Raw genomic sequence first — 22,734 nt, forward strand, 5'->3', positions numbered from 1 at the left:
TAATTAAAGTCATTGCTTACTGTATAATATGAAACAAGAAATAATTAGAATCCATAGCAGAGAGTCTAGCATACTATGACCTATAGCAAACAGATCAACATGGTTCTTCAAGGTTACGGTCCAATGTTCAGGGTGAAAGTAAGCGTCCTTGATTCATTCCTGATAGCCCTCATCAGACTTTCACTCTATGATTTCATCTCAACCAATACTTGACTTTTGACTTGACTTTGACTTTGACTTTTGACACATTGTTCCCACAACCAGTCTGATCCAGTGAAATACAAACAAATGGGTAGTTATAAAATCATTCAAAAATACATCTAAATTGTACTCTGAGATCATCTGAGAAAACAAATCTGCCTTGTGATAAGTAATGCAATTGTATGTATACTTAATGAACAGTTCATCATAATCTCTTGGTGATGATAAGTGTTCACCAGCATTATTATACGGCTCTTCAGAGTGCTGCAGAAAGTTCTACTCACATGAGTGGGCCTTCCCACAGTGGCGGACCGTGCGTTCAGCGGTTAGGCCTTCAACGATGACAATTTTTTGGTGAAAAAATAATATTAGGGGGGCGTTCCGGGGATTTGTTTTACATTACAGCGTTAAAATGTGTAAAATTACAACATTCGGAGGTCTGTTAAAAATATATAATGGCCGCTGCAAATATAATGAGCGCTGTCAATGGAACAGGTTTTGTGCTTTTAATTCACGTCTTCCATATCAAACCGCAACAAATCCGTTCAACGCTTCTCTGGGTCAAAATATTTTGTTCAGGGTGCTCTTCAAAAAAGGGCCTACCTTTATGAAAAACAGAAAAATTGAGGAACTCCTATTTAGTAAAAAGCCTTTAATCAAAAAATGGCTACAGGCCAACAAGTTTCAACACTATGGTTTTCACGAGGGCATGAGCCATTGTTTTTTAGTCTTTTATTTTTTTAATTTGTTAACCTCATATTTTACTCATACTCTTGCTTCTTATTAGAGTCACAGTTCTTTATGGTAAATGTAATTATTATTCTGTTAAAATAAATTAGTCACTATTATCTGTTTTTATGACAGATAATTACTATTTCTAATATTAATATCAATAATAATATTAATTGTTATGATTGTATGTCACTTTGGACAAAACTCTTAGCCAAAAAAACATGACCATAATGAAGCTAGAGGGGTGACTGTGGAACTATGAGGATGACAAATGATTTCTGCACAATACCACCACCACTACCATGATACCCATCACAACATTTGGATTCCTCCTTACTGGAGGCTGGAGTCTCAGTTTCCCTTGACAACCGTCTATCAACCGGTCCCAACATTCCGTCATGTTCCAGCCAGCAGGTTAATGATTGAGACACACAGAGTGTCTCTCATTGGTGGACCGTGCATCAGGCCAGACATGAATGATCCTCGTCATCCATCTGATAGCTCTCCAGCGCAGGTGACGCTCGACTGGGAGTGTACAGGTGTCTCGGTGTCTAAAGGCTCCTCTTCCACACTTCCTGCACTCTTTTAGAACAGGTGGCAGAAGGGGACATCTCTCGCCTGCGCTGGGCTCCCTAACCCCCTCGTGCGACCCTAGTTTTGTCTCCGCCGGCTGTAACACTCCGACTGTGTCCAGCTTGGCTGGCCTATTATTGTTTTGTTATTATTATTTAAAAGAAAACAGGAAACACACCAGGATGGCTGACATGAAGAGCTGGACTCTCACATTGGCTTTGTTTACATGTGTCGCTTTTCTGGTAAGGAGCTGATTTTTTATTATTATTATCAATTGGTTCTTTTTTGTGTTGTCTGCTTTAATGGAGAAATACATCTGGAAGCTGCTTTTATAGTACTCCCAGGCTGCCCTCTGTGAGTATAACAGTGTTGTGCAAAATAATGACTCGCTCCTCAGCTTGTGCTCTGCTTTCTAGGAGTTTCCAGTGAAATGGACAATTTAACAGCACAGGATAATATTAAAACAATAATGCATTTAATAATTATGAAGGGGAATGTTTTTTTTGTAAACAATGCATAAACTATGTCTAGCATCAAGAGACATACTCTAAACAGTGTGTGTGTGTGTGTGTGTGTGTGTGTGTGTGTTTAAGTGCTGTCTCACACAGGGTAGTTTTCCTTGGCACAAAGGGCAAGTCGATCGATTGTGTCTACCCCACAGTTGGCTCTAGTTCAGTAACTGAATAGCTGAGAGCAAAATTCCAGAGTGGTGAAAAACAGCTTGCAACATGTGACAACTGCGTTTTCCACAGACTGCTTATTATCATTAAGTAACTGCCAATAATAATAACTGTCATTGTTTAATATCTGTAGGAAATTAATAGCCAAACAGCCAGTACTCTGACAATCTATTTCGAGATTTTAATTTAGTTTGACACTTCTTATCATAACCTTTAAAAATGATTTAGACAGAAGCCAGCTAAATGAGGGCTGGAAGTTGACACAGCTGTTATCTTCAATTTAACGACTCTCGGCAGAACAGCTTATCAACCCTGCTTGTATATAGTTCCGCAGAAGAGCTAATCCTTATTTATGCTTGGATGGCAAAGTGCAAGGTTAGGCAGTAGTGATGCGCGGTTCAGCCCATTACCCGCGGATATCCGCGGGTTTACCCGCGGGTCGGGCGGATTTGGGTAGGCCTAATAGTTTTTTCTAAATATTGCGGGTGGGTCGGGTCAAAAAAGTAAAAATGCACATTTCTCACTTGTTAACTTCCGACATATTAGGTGGCGATGCGCCTGCAATACAGGAGGTGTGGTCGAGCGCAAAACATAATTTCTCCTAAATTCAGCACCCAATTGCGCCATGCGTGACTGACTGAAAAAGTCAATCGCGCATTCGCTACTTTATGGACATTGAGCCTAATGATCTGGGATATCGAAGGTTGTGCACAATGCGAGAACACCTCGCTTCTGTCATAGGCTACACGAATAAACAGCTGTGCTTGTTAAATGCTTGGCAGTGTTAAACGCAAAAGTAGGCTAGCCTATGAAGTTGCAAGGGGAAATATGAATGGAAACTTGTTATGAAGATGAGATTTAACACTAGCTATGTCTAGGCTGCAGATTATGAATGGTGTGGAGGAGCGCAGATTGTCAAAATGACCGATCATTGTAACCCGCTGTTGTCCTCATGTGGGCTAATTAGGCTAGGAAAGACGTTAAATGCGTTTTTTCCTTTTCGCGGGTCGGGTCGGATTTGGGTCACAATTCGAACATATTTTTGCGGATTGGGCGGGGCGGTTTGGATCTCCTGAAAAGTCGGGTTGGGGCGGGTTTTAAAAAAAGCCCACCCGCGCATCACTATTAGGCAGTGAAAACGATGATAAAAAGACTTAATCATTAGAACAAACGATATTCCAAGGATTTGTTTCAGGACTGGTGCTTCGACGCCGATAACATTATAAGGAGCAATATAAAAGCAGTAGGAAAATCAATGATGTAAAGATGTCTACTGTATATTGTGCGGTCTCTCATGCTCAATAGCATCCAGGTGTACAAATAAGACAAGTCAACTCAATACTTTATCGCAATGGATCATCACCTTTATGATGAAAAATCACCTGGAATTTGGTTTAGGCTCATATCATCCAGACTGAATATACAGTAAGCCAGTACAGACAGTACGACAAACCCAGCCCATACAAGAAATATGATACAAGATGTCTTCTACTGTACAATGCTGAAACTCTGGTGCTCAGACCATGGCATCAAACGTGCTATAGGCATGACCATACCTAGGCTGTAAGACTAAAGCAGTGTTCATAATAAAACACTTTGCCTGGACACTCGGCCATAAAGCTGACATAACCATACCATAGCTAAATTCAAATTGAAATGTGAAAGAGGCTTTGTTGGCATGACCATAATATCCTATGGTGTTGCAACAGTACAGGCCTATTAGGGTGGTAAATATCTGTAAGAAATGTATAGTGCATGCCGGTGTAATGGAACTTGTGATTTTTGTTTACTAGGCCTACAACAAGTACCATTTACATAGCGCTTTATCGAGGGAACCTCACTAACCACCACCACCAACTTCTATGGGGTTCTGTGACTTCATATTAGTGCATAACATAACCGGGGATGCCACAAAATTCCAAGCCAAAAGCTCTTTAGTAGCATGACTGTGTAGCTGGATATTTCAACCTTGTTGATAAAGGTTTATCCCTGTTCAAAGGTTTTTTTCCTGCCATCGTTGCTTATGAGTCTCTTCCATGATGGGACTCACAGTTCTGACTCACTATAGTAGAGTGTCTCCGGAACATCTTAAAGAGGAATTCCAGCAGTTTTTCACATACAGTAGATATCTGTTTTCTCAAGGTCATCAAGAACTGTCAGTGAACCACCCGTCCCCCGCCCGAAAACAATCGGTTATACCTACTGTAGTTCAAGTTTTCAACACACTGTCAGTGCTGTAGTTCCATAGGCAAATTCCTTTAAGAAAATGCCTTTTCTATAGGCTATCTTGAACATAACAGATTGACAAGAAATCTAAGAGATCTTACATGGAGTTGAGTATGAGAAAATGGGCGACCTTTTACTGTAGGGTTCACACAGGAGAGATCTCATCTAAAACCTTCCTTTCCTCTGGTGTGTCGTTGCCTCCCCAGGTCACTACTGAGGCCCAACATGCACCTGGCTTCTGCGTCTTCTACGAGGAGTGCGGGAGAAACCCGTCCGTGGAGTCCCCGCTGATTGACCCCATCATCCCCTGCACGGACTACAGCCCGGCCCGCAAACTGACGGGCGCCCACTACGCGAAACTGAAACAGGTGTGCCCCATGCTGGACAAAGGTGTGGGGAAGACCACCGCCTGCTGCTCCATGAACCAGCTCGAGTCGTTACGGAAGAGCTTACAGCTGTCCAAGGCGGTGCTGAACCGCTGCCCGTCCTGTGCGGACAACTTCGCCCACATCCACTGCATCAACACCTGCAGCCCCGACCAGAGCCAGGTGGTCAACGTCACGGAGACGATGAACATGACGGTCACCACGACGCCTGCCCCCGGCGTCAACGGCTCGGCGGTGAACGAGACGCGGGAGGTGGTGCTGGGCTACCAGTCGTACATATCCAACACGTTCGCCGAGGCCGCCTTCCAGTCTTGCAAGAACGTGCGCATCCCGGCCACCGGCGGCTACGCCATCGCTACCATGTGCGGCCGCTACGGTTCGGCCCTCTGCACGGCGCAACGCTGGTACGACTTCCAGGGGGACTCCAGCAACGGGCTGGCGCCGCTCAAAGTCGAGTTCAACCTGGTGCCCGAGGGCCAGCCGGCGCCGCCGGGCATAGTGGTGTACGATGGCCGGGCGCTCGGCTGCAACGAGAACACGACGACCGGCGGCAAGGCCTGCTCGTGCCAGGACTGCAAGGAGTCCTGCCCGGCTTTGCCCGCGCCGCCCGAGCCCGCCAAGCCCTTCACCATCGGGCAGCTGGACGGCGTGCTGGTCGTCTGCCTCATCGTCTTCAGCTGTCTCTCCGCCGTCTTCCTGGGCTTCTTGATCTTCAAGTGCTGGAGGCAGCACGCAAAGGAGAGCAGGAAGGACTCGGAGAAGGGAGCCCACAAGAAAGATCGAAACGGCAACACAGTGAGCGAGGCGCACCCCATCATCGAGCCCGGGGACGTGTCGTGCACAGACAAGAACAGTTTGCTCGTCCAGGAGTTCCTGGGCTCCTTCTTCCGGGCCTGGGGCACGATGATGGCCGAAAACCCCCTCAAGGTGCTCCTGGCGTGCCTGGTCTTGGTGGTGGTGTTCGCCGCCGGGATGTACAAGATCGAGCTGACCACTGACCCCGTGCAGCTGTGGTCGTCGCCCACGAGCCGCGCCCGCCGCGAAAAGGACTTCCACGACAAACACTTCGACCCCTTCTTCCGCACCAACCAGCTCATCCTGACTGCGCCTCAACGCTCCGGTCATACCTATGACTCGCTGGTCTTTGGAATGCAGAACTTCAGCGGAATTCTCTCTAAAGGTCAGTGCCAATGATTACAGAGATCATCATTACATCATGTGGGCCTTGCTTTTCAATGACCTGACATTTTTTTCCAGAATAACTTGGCTATAGGGTGAATTAGCAACAGGGCACAACTCAGGGGTGGCAGGGTGGCAGACCCTGGAATCCCTGGAATCTCTTCTGGTAATCTGCCAATCTATCTGGCCCAGACCCCGAGCCATTAGCCATTAGCCTACCACTCTCATGGCCTTAGATAAAACGCTTAAACTCACGATAACCATCAGCCCATGATGAGCGCAGTTAAAAGATTTCTCAGATTTCTGAAAAAGCAGATTTTTGCTTAGTCAAAACCACAATCGCAAGTTGTTGTTTTTTTTTTGGAAAGAGATAAACCCTGTTTCTACACTTGCACTTCTACACCGGGCCTCTTACTGTACCCGCTGTAGAAACCTATTATCTCTCCTCCACCGCTGATAACTGCTCCTTGAATAAGACAGATTTACAATTGCAATTGATAAGATAAGATACGAACAGTAAATATGATGGTTACTCCTATTCCTAATAAAACTGAGCTAAGTTCCTCTCAAGATTTCTGCCTAGTAAAGGGAACTTTTTCTCTTCTAGTCGCCTAACACAATGAATAAATCCCACTTTACTTTACAATGTCAAATGTTACTTGCGCTGTAGCAGCCAGCGTCCTATGTAGACACTGAGTCTAGTCCAAGACTTTTTTTTCAGTGGAGATTTGCATTGAAGGTTTCATGTAGTCTAGGACGAGACTTCAATGTACAGGGGGAAATTATGGATAAATGTGAATTTAATGAATATTTTTTTGCTGTTTGGTTCATCTGTCCATCAGACCTCATCGAGCAGGTCCTGGAGCTCCAGCAGAGGATCCAGGCCATAGAGTTCTTCTCGGAGGACCTCCAGCGCAACGTGAGCCTGAAGGACGTCTGCTTCGCCCCGCTGAACCCCAGCAACCCCAGCCTCACCGACTGTGCCGTCAACAGCCTGCCCCAGTACTTCCAGAACAGCGTGGAGAACCTGGACGCTAAGGCCAACATGACACAGCTGGGCGTGACCAAGGAGGTGGACTGGAGGGATCACTTCATTTACTGCGTGAAGTATGTAAAACAAGGAGGGTGGACCTGTGGCACATATATGATATAAAGCTCTGTAATGCAAATGAAAAATATTTTAAACACAAATACAACGTGTCAAAAAATACTCTCCATCAAAAAACGTCATTGTCAACAATACTGTCAACAAACCTATTGCTGAGGTGCTGGACATTCATGTAGCATTAACTAGTTGATAACATTATTGTGGCTGTTTTCCCAAATCTAGCTCTCCCTTGTCCTTCAAAGACATCACTGCTTTGGGGATGAGCTGCATGGCAGACTACGGAGGCCCAGTCTTCCCCTTCCTGGCTGTGGGGGGGTATGAAGGTAACACACAGATATGAGAACTTTGAGACGGAGATCACCCATGATTTCAGAAATAGTAGATTATCGCTGCTGTTACAAGAGTTCTCAGCAGTTCATGTGTGCTTCCCTACCTTTTACAGGTCAGGACTTTACTCAAGCCGAAGCCTTGATCGTGACATTTTCTCTGAACAACTACCCTCGGGACGACCCCAAGTTTAACGTGGTGCTTGAATGGGAGCAACGCTTCTTGGACATCATCCAGGCTTACCAGATCAACCCCAACGTTAACTTCACCTTCGCTTACATGGCTGAAGTAAGAACTAGTTACTCTCAAGCTTTGTGTTCAAGGAGGACAATTGGCAAATGTTTTGTTCAATACTGTTTGCACTTTATACTGTACTATCTTGCTATTTATTACAGTTTTTTTCAATCGCTAACAAGCGTTTGTCCATTCATTTGACACATTTTCAAAACTCTAAACACAGACTCTCACCTACAAAACACAATTGACCAAACGGATCATTTTCTTCTCAAAAGCACATTCCATGTTGTTACACCACATTTTGTTACATATACACTAACTCGTCATTTCTCTGCACACACTAACTTTACCAAAACACTGGAAACCTGACTCAAAATGAAGTTATTTTGTCAAAGAATGAAGCTTGTTTTCACTTCACAAGATACATGCAGTCAATCAGAGTACACTAGGTTTCAAAATACTAGCTACTGTTGACATTACAAAAACTGCATAGACTTTTATGTTTCAGTTGTACAGGTATTTGCATGCAAAACATGCAATCCAGCATTTTTACACTAAATTTCTTGGTTGGGAACTGTATGTCCAGATGTAATGTTCACATTCAAATGCATTCCAGTAAAAAGCAAATCTTTTTTTTTTTTTTTTTACTGTTCACGATCCATGAAACACAAGAGCATTCTGAACAAAAAACAACAGCAAAAAGCGCAGGTAAAAAGGGGAGAAAAAAAAAACACAAAATGACTGTGTCATCAACATTGCATCTGATATTTACTGTACATGTATTCTCACCAGCCTTTCTTACGTAGTGAAAGGCCTGGGTTGATTACATGGGCAATGATAGTGGCACACATTTCAACACTGACTACTGTTCTTGCAGCCCTTGGAATGCCACCACCACACATTCTTACACCTCTACCTTGCCCTCTCCTTGGGCCTACTCTTCTCCCTGGCCCTGCTCCTCTCTCTGCTCCTGCACCTCTCACTGCTCCTTTCACTGGCCTGCCCTTCTTCCTGGGCCCCTTGCTCGTACTCTTCCTCGTACAGACATCACAATGAGTCTAAGCCAAACTGGAAATGGCTGTGGTTGGCCCAATTTACCCAACATCATGTGTGTAATTTATTCAATTGTTTGTTTACAGTATTATCAGCTGAGATACTGTATATTGCTTTTGAACTGATATCATTGCAGAAGCAGAGGTTTTTATACTGTATCTAAGGTTTGGAATATTGTGTTTGCTATTGTGGGATGTTGTGTGTTAACATTCGTAAATAATAGAAAAACGATCCATCATTTTGTTAAGAGGTATAGCTTGTCTGTTAAGAAAATGTAAGCATTGTGGAAATGTATTCACTGACTGCATACTGTGTGAAAACTACATGAAATGTGTGAATGGTATGGCCACAAAAGACCGATGTTGTGCTAACTGTGTTTAGAGTTTTGAAAATGTGTCAAATGAATGGACAAACGCTTGTTAGCGATTGAAAAAAACTGTAAAAACACCACACAAAAATATAAACACCAAACACATTTAACATGTTTTAAGTTAGTATTTCTATGTGTGTGACAAATAAACCTCCAATTGTATCCTTTGTCCTTGTATCCTTTTGTTGCAAAAATTGTCAGAAGTGTTTCATGTGGACCTTTGTTTTTCCCTCAGCGGTCCCTGGAGGACGAGATCAACAGGACCACGGCGGAGGACATCCCCATCTTCATGATCAGCTACGCCGTCATCTTCCTCTACATCGCTCTGGCCCTGGGGGATTACTCCTCCTGCAAACGCATACTGGTGAGTGAGTCAGAGGCATGCATCAGGGCCGCATCAGGGACCAGATATGGGGCAGACTTGTTTTTGTGTGTCTGTATGTGTGTGTGTGTGTGTGTGTGTGTGTGTGTGTGTGTGTGTGTGTGTGTGTGTTTGTGTGTGTGCGTGTGTTTGTGTGTGTGTGTGTGTGTGTGTGCGTGTGTTGGAAGGGGGATGGGGTATTTCAAACAGGAAATCCCCTGATATGGAGAGAGAGAGAGGAGAGAGAGATAGCATGATTATGGTTCCTCTTATGAGTCAGGTTGATTAGCAAGTCATTTGAGGAAAATACCAGGAACATTCCCTAATTCATGTCTGACAAAATGTTGACCTAAGATAAGAGAGTGGACTTCCTCAATGAAGTTCAAATAAATGGATTAATGGGTGAAATGACGAGTAGAGAATATAATGGCAGAGTACACTATTTGATACACAAGCTGAATCACTTTCTTTCTCCCCCCATCTTGTCACTTGCTCTTTCTCTTTCTTCCTCTCTCCCTATCTTTCGCCCTCTTTCCCTCTGTCTCTCTCTCTCTCCCTCTCTCTCTTTCCCTCTCTGTTGGTCTCTCTCTCTCTTTCCCTCTATGTTTGTCCCTCTCTCTCTTTCTCCTTCTCCCTCTTGGTTTGTCTCTCTTTCTCCCTCTTTCCCTCTCTGTCTCTCTCTCTCCCTCTCTCTTTTTTCCTCTGTTGGTCTCTCTCTCTTCCTCCCTCTCTCTCTCTTTCCCTCTGTTTGTCCCTCTCTCTCTTTCTCCTTCTCTCCCTCTTTGTTTGTCTCTCTTTCTCCCTCTCTCTCTCTCTTTCCCTCTCGCTCTCTCCCCCTCTCTCTCTCTATTTGCTTCACTGTGTCCAGGTGGACTCTAAGCTGCTGGTGGGGCTGGGTGGGATCCTGGTGGTGGGCTGCTCCGTGCTGTCCTCCATGGGCTTCTACGCCTGGATCGGCGTGCCCTCCTCCCTGGTCATCCTGCAGGTGGTGCCCTTCCTGGTGCTGGCCGTGGGCGCCGACAACATCTTCATCCTGGTCTTGGAGTATCAGGTAGGACTCGGTCTCAATGGGATCTTTTTCCTAAAGGAAAAAATGGCACAGTATAGGAGGATAGACAGTGGGATAGACTTGGCCGATAAATCAGACTGCTGAGTCACGATTGTGTGGTCTTTTTTGTTAGCTATATTTGTCAAATAGTTTTTGTTTTGATGTCTGTGTGTGAAGCACTTTGGGTTGCACTCTGTGCATTAAAAAAACATTGTATATAAATAAAGACTTACTGACTTACATATCGATATGTAACATACTGTAGAATGCAGGTTATAATTAAATAACATAATATTTTACTGGATATACACAGATGGCCATACCATATTCCATTGGCCATACTATACCATACCATTTTCTACCAGGCCATACTCCACTCTCTATACTGATCAATTCTGATGATAGATACAGTAGATACGTTGTAGATACGTTGTAGATACGTCGGTTAACGAGCGTTTCCTTCTCTCTCACACACTCATCTGTAGAGGGACACGCGGCAGGTGGGCGAGTCGAGACAGAAGCAGATCGGCCGCGTCCTGGGGAACGTGGCTCCCAGCATGCTCCTGTGCAGCCTCTCCGAGTCCATCTGCTTCTTCATGGGTGAGTACGAGATGTGGCTCGCCACGTCGTCGACGTACAGACAGGCGTCCTCGTGTTTCTCATCAGGCACGGTTCCTACTGTAAGAAACATATGCAGTTGAATTCACATATTCACATATTTTGGTCATTGTTTCAGTTTTATGTGCACACACTTTTACTTGTCTCTGGTCACATCCTGTCAACAAACTCTGTGGAAAAAACATCATATTTTTCAGTACAGTGTCAATAAGTAATGAACTTTGGACTGTAATGGACAGTGGACAGTGAATCCTGCAATATCTATTTTAAAAAGAAACATGCATTGGATGAACAACGTTTTTACAGATTTTTACAGGTGTACTGTAGCCTAAAGTCGATTTCTTCTCTCTCTGCGTCTTCAGGTGCTTTGAGCACGATGCCCGCGGTCAGGTCGTTCGCCCTATACGCCGCGCTGGCAGTCCTCATGGACTTCATGCTGCAGATGACCGCGTTCGTGGCTCTGCTCTCGCTGGACGCCCGTCGCCAGGATGCGTCGCACTGCGAGGTGGCCTGCTGCATCACCGTGTCCGAGCCGCGGCCTAAGAAGCCCAACCAGGGCATCCTGCTCCCCCTCATGAAGAAGTACTACGCCCCTGCGCTGCTGCACCCGGTCACCAGGATAGTGGTGGTAGGTGTCACTTCCAGGTGGTGCTGCTGCGGCTAATCTGGACACACACCATAACCCAGCAATAACCCAGCAATAACCCAGTCGTAACCCAGCCGTAACCCAACCATAACCCAGTCAAGTCATCACACTGATTCATTCAAGGGTGGTGCGGAGTAGGAAGGTGAAAGCTCTGGAGGTGTGTGTGTGTGTGTGTGGGTGAGGGGTGGGGGGGGCTGACATTTTCCAGGGAGCCCACAACTTTCGAACCGAAACCAGCTGCTCCGTGACAGTGTGTGTGTGTTTGTGTGTGTGTATGTGTGTTTTTGTGTATGTGTGTGTATGTGTGTGTTTGGCCCATTTGTCTGCTCAGATGAATAGCCTCTTCTCAAGCATTTTGTCTCTCTCTCTCTCTCTCCTCAGATGGTGGTGTTCTTGTTTATGTTCTGCGCCAGTATATTCCTCATGTTCCATGTGAAAGTGGGCCTTGACCAAGAGCTGTCCATGCCAACGGTACACCTCCTCATCTCTATCTATGACATCAAGGGCCTAAAAGGGCCTACAGAGACACTTTGTGTACACGCCATGCCAAGTCGACTTTATTCATATCACACATTTTAGTATAAACGTTGTTGAACCAAAGTGCTTTCCAATCGAGATCAATCATTTGACAATAGAAAATGTGAAATCAGATCAAATAAAATATAAAATAGAGGAACAGGAGTATAAATAGGAATACAAATTATAAAAGGAATAAAGGCAAAAGTACTGTATATACAAGCATATAGGTCATGTCCCATATATTTGCAAAATATAAAGGAATAAAGACAAACATACTGTAATAAGCTGTAATAAGTCATGTCCCGTATGTTTGGTATTTGGTCACACAGAACTCCTACATGCTGGAATACTTCAAATACCTGTACAAGTACCTGGAGGTCGGCGTGCCAACGTACTTTGTGACGACAAAGGGGTTCAACTTCACCAGTAAAACGGGCATGAACGCCGTGTGCTCGAGTGTGGGCTGCGATCCTTTCTCCATGACTCAGAAGATCCAGTATGCCACAGAGTTTCCTGACAGGTGAGCACAGCAGCATCCTCTAACGAGAGCAGACGTATCCTATCCCTGATCTGATGGACGTACTGTATCTTCCCTTTTGTAAGGGACAATACCTACTGTACTGTACTGTACGTCTCCATCCATGCGCAATTCTTCACTCTGTTGAAATCATTGTAAGAATTGCTTATGGACTGGGAACGTAGAAAACGGAACTGTTGCGCTCTTGACGACAGATTTTTTTTAGTCTAGGTGTGTTAAAACCAAAAGGTCTCAGAGGAAAAAGCTGGGGTGGTTTGCATACTGAAAAATGTAGCTAGACAAAATCTTTCTTATTAGAAGGGAGCAGACATTTCAGCCATTCCAGCTATTTTCAATGTTCTTATTGATTGAGAATGCCTGCTTTAGAGAACCAGCCTGTCAGAGATCTTGCGATCAACTAAGCTGACACTGGTTTATGTAGGTTATGCAGGCCTTTTATAGGGAAGGTTTATATAGCTTTATATTAATATTTATATTATATATTATATATTTATATAAACCAAACTTCTGAATTACCTTTAATATTCCATTAATATTAAATCACTTTTTTAAATCACTTTTTTGAATGGGGAACCTCACTAACCACCACCAATATGTAGCGCCCACCCATACTGTATGTTGTTGAAGGCCTCTTGTTTTCTATTTTAAGGTTTCATTACTTTACTGCTGAATGTTCTTGCCACTGGCCTTCACCTGCAATTATCCACCTTTATCTCACCATTATCAAACCCCCCCCACCCATGCACACTCACTCACTCACTCACTCACTCACTCACTCACTCACTCACTCACTCACACACACACACACTCACTCACTCACTCTCTCTCACACACACACACACACACACACACACACACGACACTTACACTCACACACCCACTGATAACAGCAGATGCTGCAGCTGATCTGGCCCAGGTCTGGCTCAGAGTGATTGCATCTCACCCGCATCTCAGCCGCACCTCAGCCGTATCTGGTGGGGATCAGTTCCCAAGTCCACTACTATCTGGGCTTTTCATTTCGGCCTTGAAGGCAGCCAATCATCTACATTATCGCTCATCGGCGCGAGAGCTGTCCCCTTGCCAAAGCGAGCAGAGTGCAGAGTTAATGGCTGAAGGGCCTTGAATCAAATAGAGCGGCTCTAGGTGGGGTGAGAGAGAGAAATTCAGAGGAATTTCGTCAGCATGTTTGGGCCCCGGTTATGTAAGCCTGGGATCTGTTTGTACCTAATGAGCCTGATGATGGTTTGCAGGTACACAATCTGGGATGTGAAAAAAGGGTGACATGAATCACAAATTGAGTTGTAAAAAATCTGAGTGCAACATACTGTAGGTTGATGAGTGGTAACTTTAGTTGTAAACAAACCATACAGCAGGGCTATTCAATTAGTTTGTAATAGGGGCCAGTTCATGAAAAGTCTCACAACTGAGGGGCCGGAGAAATACCGCTTGAAATATGAGTAATCACGTACAAATGATACAATAAACTACAACAGCACCAATATGGGTGTTCAAATATATATATATACATTTTTTTTTTTTTGGTTATTTGTGTTTTGGGAATATTTCTGCCACAGGCCCAGCCTACCACAGTGGTTGGCCAACATTGGGAAGGTGACACTGGATCTATATTGCTAATATGTTGCATTTTGTAAAACCATAATAACGTTTTTTGGTGGTTATTTATTATATTTGTGTTTTGGGAATATTTCTGCCACAGGCCCAGACTACCACAGTGGTAGGCATTGGGAATGTGACACTGGATCTACATTGCTAATATGGCTAATATGAAATCTGTGATAACATTAACAGCAATGGAATCTGAGATTTGCGCAGTAACTGCTAAGTCCATACAATTTCCAATGGGTAGGCCTACAACCAGGTTTCAAACGGTGCTCAAAAGAAATAAATGTGCGTAATCGGTCGCATATTTAACTCTTCTCAACATACGTGTACATTTAACGTTCCCACCATTTAAATTGGATGAGCGTGTTCACAAATCAATGTTACTTACAGTGGACTTGACATCAAGGTGATGGATGTGTATTTTCACAGATTCACCCTGAAACTATTTGCGTGGTCAAACCCGTTAAAATGTTAGTAGCTTATATACTCCAACGTAGTGGCAATTTACCTTGAAACTAAGCTAAAATGGAACTTATGTTCAACTCGTTCTAAACATTACGTGCAATTGGCTAAGGTGCAGTGGCTGCAGGACTTCCGAGCGAGTGAGCGCATGAAACAGAACTGATGCCACCGAAGTTAAACTTTTAAACCGACTCCTATTTGCCTCAATAGCTACATTACGAGTGGCGAATGTTTTCGCGAGGATATGCTTGGACTGGAGAGGCACACTACCGCTGAGATTTCATGCACCAAAAATGCTTCATGCTTTGAGGAAAACAACTTGGCGCACGTCAACATGTTGGTGACGCTGCGTAAAAACGAAGCAAGGCACAAGTAACGTCTTTGCATAATACCCAGTCACACAGTAGCCTACAACGGCAACGCACCACACAGAACATTATTTATAGGCGCTACTCGCAGTGTAGCCTATCGCTGTACCTCCATTATTGTGTTTTCCACCAGCTATATACGTCTCTACCGATTATAAGGATTTGCTTATATAACATCAGCCAACACTTCAAGGGCCACTACAAAGTATCTCGGGGGCCGGATCCGGCCCGCGGGCCGCTAATTGAAGAGCCCTGCCATACAGGCTAGATATTGTATTAGCATATACACTATTTGTTAATGTTGAGTCTAGAAATGCATTCTTGAAATGCACATCTATGCACCATCATATTTGCATGTGAAGAGTCCAAACAGCTTGGAATCAACATGTAAAATAGAATATCCTTCTCTTTTGCAATGTACATGTTCATAACACAGCTTTTAACTTTTGTCTTAGATCCTACCTCGCCATCCCAGCATCCTCGTGGGTGGATGACTTCATTGATTGGCTCAATCCTGGTTCTAAATGTTGTCGTCTCTACACCAGTGGACCTAACAAAAACAAATTCTGTCCGGCTTCAGAGAGTACGTATTCCAATCAGCGGCATTCTGCATGTGTACTACCACTCTCCTAGGAGATCTAGCACAACCTAGCTAACTTTCCACATTATGGTTGTAAACATAACCACTTTCTAGAAAACAAAACAGATCAGCACACTCAATATAATGATACAATTATTTTTGCTTTGACTCAACGAATTTCAATGTGTAATGTCAAGTTACAAACAAATGAATGAGAAGCTGAGTGAGGCTGCACATTAATATTTGGGATTTCATGTCAGTCAGAAACTAGAAAGCATGGGATTGGTCTAGGCAGAACGGGGAGAGTCGCCTGACAGTCTGTTTTCCTAACTTGGCCTATGGGAGATATAAAGTGTTGACAAAGTGTGTAAGAATATAATGTGGTCATCTGATCTATTTAGAGAGTCAATCTTGTGCAAGTCACCAGTGAGCAGGGTCACTTGGCTAGATATGTGTTCTGACCCTCTGGTCTTCTCCTTGTGATTGCAGCTCAGGACATCTGCAAGCGCAAGTGTATTTTGTTCCCACCACTCGACGGCGTGCTAAGACCCACAGTGAGCCAGTTCGACCGATACCTGCCCGACTTCCTCAACAACCGGCCTGACCTACAGTGCCCCAAAGGGTAAGCAACCACTGTTTCAAAAAGGAATACAGTGTCCGCAACACTGATAATTGCTCCCGTTTTATGTTAAAAACAAGCAACGTTTCGACCCTACTGGGTCTTCATCAGGCAAATGGTGAACACGTTTGTTGAAAGGGTCATATACCTACTGTACAGTATATAGGCCTACAGCTACTCTTCTTGTAAGCCACCATTGTTCCTAGGCAACCGCAGAATTTTAATTTGACCAGACAACAGTTTTTGGGGATTAAAATCAGGGACTGTACCTTCAACCTTGATTTATGCTTTCTTTTTATGTATTATTATGATCTTTTTTTATTTTTTATTTTTATTATTATTACTCTTTGCCCATCTATGCTCTTATCTGCTATTACTTGTTTGTTTTTTGTTTATGTAAAGCACATTGAAATGCGCTACATAAGTAAACTTGACTTGACTTGCTTTGTTTGATGATGATTGTTCTCTCTCTTCTTGCCAGCGGGTTGGGAGCGTATGACAAAGCAGTGGTCAGAGACGCCGATGGAGAAATCATAGGTAAGAATCACACTACACCCTTATGAGGTTAGGAAATGACTCACCGAATCACACAATAATGTCAGAGGCCCATAGAACATTGTAGAATTAGAATGTGGAATGAAAATGTAACATGTGGAATGTGATCAATATCACTATCAACAGTGGGCTAAATGTGCTCTTCCCCTCCCTCCCCTTCCTTTCTTTTCTCTTCGCCGCTCCCTCCCTCTTTCTCTCCATCCCTTTTGTGTCTGCCCAAATGTCTTCTTTGCCGCAGCAACTCGGTTTATGGCGTACCACACCACGGTGACCAACTCCCAGGAGTTCACAGCATCGCTGGAGAGAGCGCGAGAGCTCGCCCTCAACATCACCAACACCATGCGCCAAATACCCGGCACGTCGCCCGACTTTGAGGTCTTCCCTTACACGTGAGTTTGAAGCCCCTCCTTTTATGGTCCTAGCTTGTCAGGCGTGGGCCTTTCAACACTTCCTTGATTGGCCATCTCCTGCTCTCCTGTCCGACGTCTTTTCCTTTCCATCTTTCTATATCCTGCTTGTTCTCTTCTTTCTTTTCTTTTCTATTATTCTTTTACTCTCTGATAACAGTAGTCTCTGTTCTTCTCTTTTGCTGCCTCCTTAGTCATTAGTCAAACCCAAATCTTATCTCATCTGACAAGTCATCAGGGGGGCGTGAGTCGGTTAACATGTACAGTAAGCGTTCGATAAAGAAAGAGCACAGTCACAGTGTGTCTCTACTAACTGGGAACTCCCTTAAAGAACTGACTTACCATCAACTAACAGCACACAAAGTCAGTCATCAACAACAAACAAAGTCCTATCCGATTGCCTTAGTCCTTGTTTGACTTACAGGAAAACTGTGGCAATTCTTCACATAGATCTAAGTTTCTCCTCTTGCTACCTAGCTCGAGTTGCAATAGGTATAACAGCCAGACAGCTACTGTGCTACACTCTGGGGGCATGTTAAAGACAACTCGAGCTAGGTAGCATTGTTTTTTGTTTTCTCTTTATCTCGTACCGACAGTAACCTTGACAAACAGAGATCTACTGTATGTGAAAAATCGCTATGTGAAAAAACTTCTCCTTTAAGTGATGGATGTCAGCTGTGTGGATGTATTTCACCATTCTAACAAGATCTGCATTCAATCTATGCAGCCCCAAATCCTCTCCTGAACGATCTTCATTTTAACCGAAGCAGCAGTCCGATAATTTGCCCGTCTTTTTTCGGCCTACCTTTTGTTGCGAGGTGCCACATTGGGGATCAATTAGCCAACAACAAGATACAGTCCGAGGAGTTGCAGCTTTATTTAATTAACCGCTGCTAAAACTATACATAAGTTTCCCACAAAACTCTGATTGGTCGCTTCACTCCGCTTCGCGTCGTGCCTAACAACGCCCCTTAGCTGTTTGATTATACAGTATAACCCACGGCCTCTCGGGGCTTATTGCTTACTTTTTAGCTCAATAGGATCACAGTCAACAAGCAGACATTTGATATCTTAATTGATTTATAGTGCCCAGAGTAGGCTTTGTGCGCTCCCAGGTAATCAAACATGCCACCTTGCAGCGCATAAACAGGGCGAGAGAGGGTGGGGGCAGACCATTGATCGTGGGTGATACTTATAGATGACTCGTGTGTCACTGAGGCTGTGTTGACTCATTGTGAATGTGTGTGTGTGTGTGTGTGTGTGTGTGTGAATGTGTGTGTGGTTGAACGTACATCTCCAGGGTGACATACGTGTTCTACGAGCAGTACCTGACCATCGTGTCCGAGGGCCTGTTCAACATCTCGCTGTGCCTGCTGCCCACCTTCGTGGTGTGCTGCATCCTGCTGGGGCTGGACCTGCGCTCGGGCCTGCTCAACCTGCTCACCATCGTCATGATCACCGTGGACACCGTGGGCGTCATGACGCTGTGGGGCATCGACTTCAACGCAGTGTCACTCATCAACCTGGTCACGGTGAGCCTCCGCAGACGACATTATAAACATACACACATACACACACACGCACACACACACATACACACGCGCACACACACACCCACACATACATCCACACACACACACACAGCCACACACACACACACACACACACACACACACACACACACACACACACACACACACACACCAGAGCATACACTTGTGATCACAACTGAAGTCCATAAAAAAACATAAATATCACAATATGTACATTGTAGGCCTACATAAATGTACAAATTTGTATAATTGACGCACATTTGTCTGGGCATAAGGTTTGAAAGGTTTTGAGCAAACAATTCCTTGGTTACATGTAAAAAAACTAAGTAAATGTTGTTAGAGCTATAATTATTTTTTTTGTCATTCATGGCATTGCGCCACTGTTCTTATTCAGGGGGATTTCTGTCCCTTAGTCAAGTGTTAAGTGAGTACTTAACTCTCTCTCTCTCTTCCCGTCTCTCTTTCTCTCTCTCCCTCTCTCTCTCTCTCTCTCCTCTCTCTCTCTCTCTCTCTCTCTCTCTCTCTCTCTCTCTCTCTCTCTCTCTCTCTCTCTCTCTCTCTCTCTCTCTCGTGCAGGCCGTGGGCATCTCAGTGGAGTTCGTCTCTCACCTGACGCGCTCCTTCGCCCTCAGCATCCGGCCCACGCACGTGGAGAGGGCCAAGGAGGCCACCGCCAACATGGGCAGCGCTGTGAGTACCACAGGATATGAGTCAGCTCACACACACACACACACACACACACACACACACACACATATACACACAACCAGCACACAGCGATAAACAATAACAATCCCCACCAGTCTCGGAATGTAAAGGCCAAGGACAGAAAGCGAGGGTGGTATGGGCTAAGAAAGCCTGTTGAGCAATAAAAGAAGTTTATATATAACTGCACTACATGAAGGGCATTGAACTTACCCAGCTGACTAATCAAAGTCAATACATGTTTGTTTTAATAAGATTGAGATCCTGCTCATATTTTCACATATTTCACATAAAACCTACTATCTAAAACATGAAATTGTGACCAAGATACATAGCCAGATTAACAGTAAGTCCTAAGACTAACAGTAGTACTCTCTCTCTCTCTCTCTCTCTCTCTCTCTCTAAAGGTGTTTGCCGGTGTTGCCATGACCAACCTGCCGGGGATCGTGGTGCTGGCGTTTGCCAAGGCTCAGCTCATCCAGATCTTCTTCTTCAGGCTCAACCTCGTCATCACCCTCCTGGGGCTGGTGCATGGCCTCATATTTCTGCCTGTACTCCTCAGTTTCTTTGGTAAGGCCCTGCACACACACACACACACACACACACACACACACACGTTTTTGCTCATACAAAAACAATCTCTCAGTCATGCACACAAACGCAAACACACACACACAGTTTCTCACTAATTCTGTCAACACACATACACACACACACACACACACACACTCACACACATAAGTTTACTGCACAATGAACTGAGACACCATGCTGACAAATGTGACTCTCAGTAGCCTGACTACATTCAAGAGTAAATATGGCGACTGAGGCCAGATGCATTTCTTATGGGCCCATGTCTTGTTGCTGATAACCAGGGACACTCTGCACAACTCCATTGAGCAGCTCATATCACACCAGATGTGTTCGCTGTGTTTTTCCTTAGGGCCTGGTGTGAACAAGGCAGTGTTGCTGCAGCTCCAGACCAAGAAAGCCATGGAAATGGAGGAATACAACAGCAAGATGCACGAGAACATGGGCTACGTGGAGGACCACGACAAAACCAACCACACACAGACCTCCTGGCAGCCAGACACCACAACAGAGCCAGAACAGGAGCCTAACGACAACAAGACCAAGCTTTAAATGGACAACTCTGCTACTCCCCTTCTTCCCCAATCCTCCAGCTGGGGTCCCCAGTCACATATACCTCCATACTCTCCATTGACTGGGCCTGCTCATGGAAGCGAGAAGGAGAGAAGGGTCTGTGTGTGTGTGTGTGTGTGTGTGTGTGTGTGTGTGTGTGTGTGTGTGTGTGTGTTAGTGTGTGTATGGTAACGAATGACTGAGGCCAAACACACACCTGTGCAATAAAAGTATCTGAATCACTATTGAAGCCTGGACCCTGGGCTGAAGGTCCCAGCTTTTATCACTTCCCTGTGTCAAGCCACTCACAGTTTATCGGCTGCAGGCACACCGGCAGCAGACTTAGGACTTACCACAGGAGTGCACTTCACTAATAATGTGGAGTCTGGTGAGATGACCAACACAGAAACGGACTAACTCAGCCACTTTTGGACAGCAAAATTAGCTTCCTTCCGTGAAAGCTGCCAGCACAGTCACAGTGTCATAGCAGTTACATGACCAGAGGCCAGACAGCCTGGTATCCGTAGGGGTAAAGGCTACTTCAGTGTTGTCGGTCTGTTCTGCTGATCTTGCCTCGAGTCTGATAGTACCCTGTCACTAGATGGCAGCAGTGAGACTAAGCTATGAATGAAGCACTGGAATGAGCAAATTCAGAGCTAAACAGCTCATGTGTAAAATGAGAGAAGAAATGCATTAAATATAGGTAGAGATTCGTATATATTCAGTCTGTCATTTGTAAATTTGATGTACATGTTTATTTAACTTAATTTTTTTATTGTGTACTAATGTGCATGTAATGTATCATGTGGTTCCACTACAAATATGAGGAGCTGAACTTGCACTCTGAAATGTCCATGCAGCACTTGACATGGACATAGCACTTTCCATCCTTGAGTTCTCTGTTGTGGCATTTCAGATGTTATGGACAGAGAAAGCTTTCAGTGGTGAGGCGAGTGTTTAAGGGACATTTGAGGGTTCAGGCCCAGTTACCTATCTGTCACACTCCAAATGTATGCAGTAAGTGTACCCATCAGGTGGCTAGAGACAAATGTATAAGTGTACCCATCAGGTGGCTAGAGGACTATTTGAATTACTTGAGTGTTTGATATTATTTTATATCACTATTCGTCATTTCATGTTAAGCCAAATCAATGAAGTAATAAAGTGTCATTGTATTTTTGGAATGTTTGGTTGTTGTGTCTTTGTGTACAAAGTGTGTATGTGTGTGTGTGTGTGTGTGTGTGTGTGTGTCTGAGTTGACGCCAGACATGTGCAAAGAAGCCTGTGAACTCTTGCATGGTTGATCAAATGACTACCACTGTTCCAGTAGAGAGGATGGCAGTGCACTGACCCCCTTCACCAGACCAGGGGTCACTGTGGCCAAGGGGCAAGCGTGCAGCAGAGAGGATCATGGGACAAGACTCAAACAAATACACACATGATGAGTCATCGTGTGTGTATTTGTTTGAGTGTTGTCCCATGATCCTCTCTGCTGCACGCTGAGTACAGTAAGCCTCTAGTGACTAGAAGCTTACTATAGATGTAAAACACAGTGACAACCAGAGATCAACCACAACTTTAAGTGACAAACTTGAGTCAACTAAGGTAAGTGGTAAACCTCTTGATAGGGAAGATTTGATCTGTTCTATTATTAACTGGCCTACTAATAAAGCTTTTTGGACCTCCAGTTCTCTCAGTTTTTGAGGTTTACCACTCCTGAGAGAGTTCACCTTTTAAATCTTTGTAACTAAAGCACATACTTGGAATAACCAGATCTTACTCCATTAGCATTACTTACAGAATCCCAAGGCCAAACCTGATTATGTCACCTCAGTAGGCTATTGTAATATCAGGTGAGGACATCATATAGAAAAAGTGTAAGATGATGGTCTATCAGGCATATTAAAACCCCTATGA

The 22,734-nt window shown here is 44.4% G+C and overlaps 1 protein-coding gene across 1 annotated transcript; it reads left to right on the forward strand.

Annotated features, from left to right (window-relative positions):
- Window positions 1-1,485: 1,485 nt before the first annotated feature.
- npc1l1 (NPC1-like 1) lies at window positions 1,486-21,994 on the forward strand. Its single transcript, XM_062542707.1, has 19 exons — window positions 1,486-1,748; window positions 4,619-5,978; window positions 6,820-7,084; window positions 7,308-7,408; window positions 7,528-7,700; window positions 9,308-9,436; window positions 10,302-10,484; window positions 10,967-11,081; window positions 11,462-11,727; window positions 12,127-12,216; window positions 12,594-12,784; window positions 15,711-15,838; window positions 16,325-16,457; window positions 16,936-16,991; window positions 17,248-17,398; window positions 18,717-18,948; window positions 19,546-19,659; window positions 20,082-20,244; window positions 20,618-21,994. The coding sequence occupies exons 1-19, from the start codon at window positions 1,689-1,691 to the stop codon at window positions 20,815-20,817; spliced, it is 4,110 nt and encodes a 1,369-aa protein (XP_062398691.1). The 5' UTR covers window positions 1,486-1,688; the 3' UTR covers window positions 20,818-21,994.
- The last annotated feature ends 740 nt before the right edge of the window (window positions 21,995-22,734 follow it).

The sequence above is a fragment of the Sardina pilchardus genome, chromosome 8 (genome assembly GCF_963854185.1).
Source record: "Sardina pilchardus chromosome 8, fSarPil1.1, whole genome shotgun sequence".
NCBI classification, from domain to species: Eukaryota; Metazoa; Chordata; class Actinopteri; order Clupeiformes; family Clupeidae; genus Sardina; species Sardina pilchardus.

Bases quoted from the DNA above. Each gene is read 5' to 3' on its own strand.
- npc1l1 (XM_062542707.1), top strand. From the start codon at position 1,689: ATGGCTGACATGAAGAGCTGGACTCTCACATTGGCTTTGTTTACATGT. The intron at 9,437-10,301 runs GTGAGTGAGTCA...CACTGTGTCCAG, and splicing joins CCTCCTGCAAACGCATACTG to GTGGACTCTAAGCTGCTGGT. The intron at 11,728-12,126 runs GTAGGTGTCACT...CTCTCTCCTCAG, and splicing joins CGGTCACCAGGATAGTGGTG to ATGGTGGTGTTCTTGTTTAT.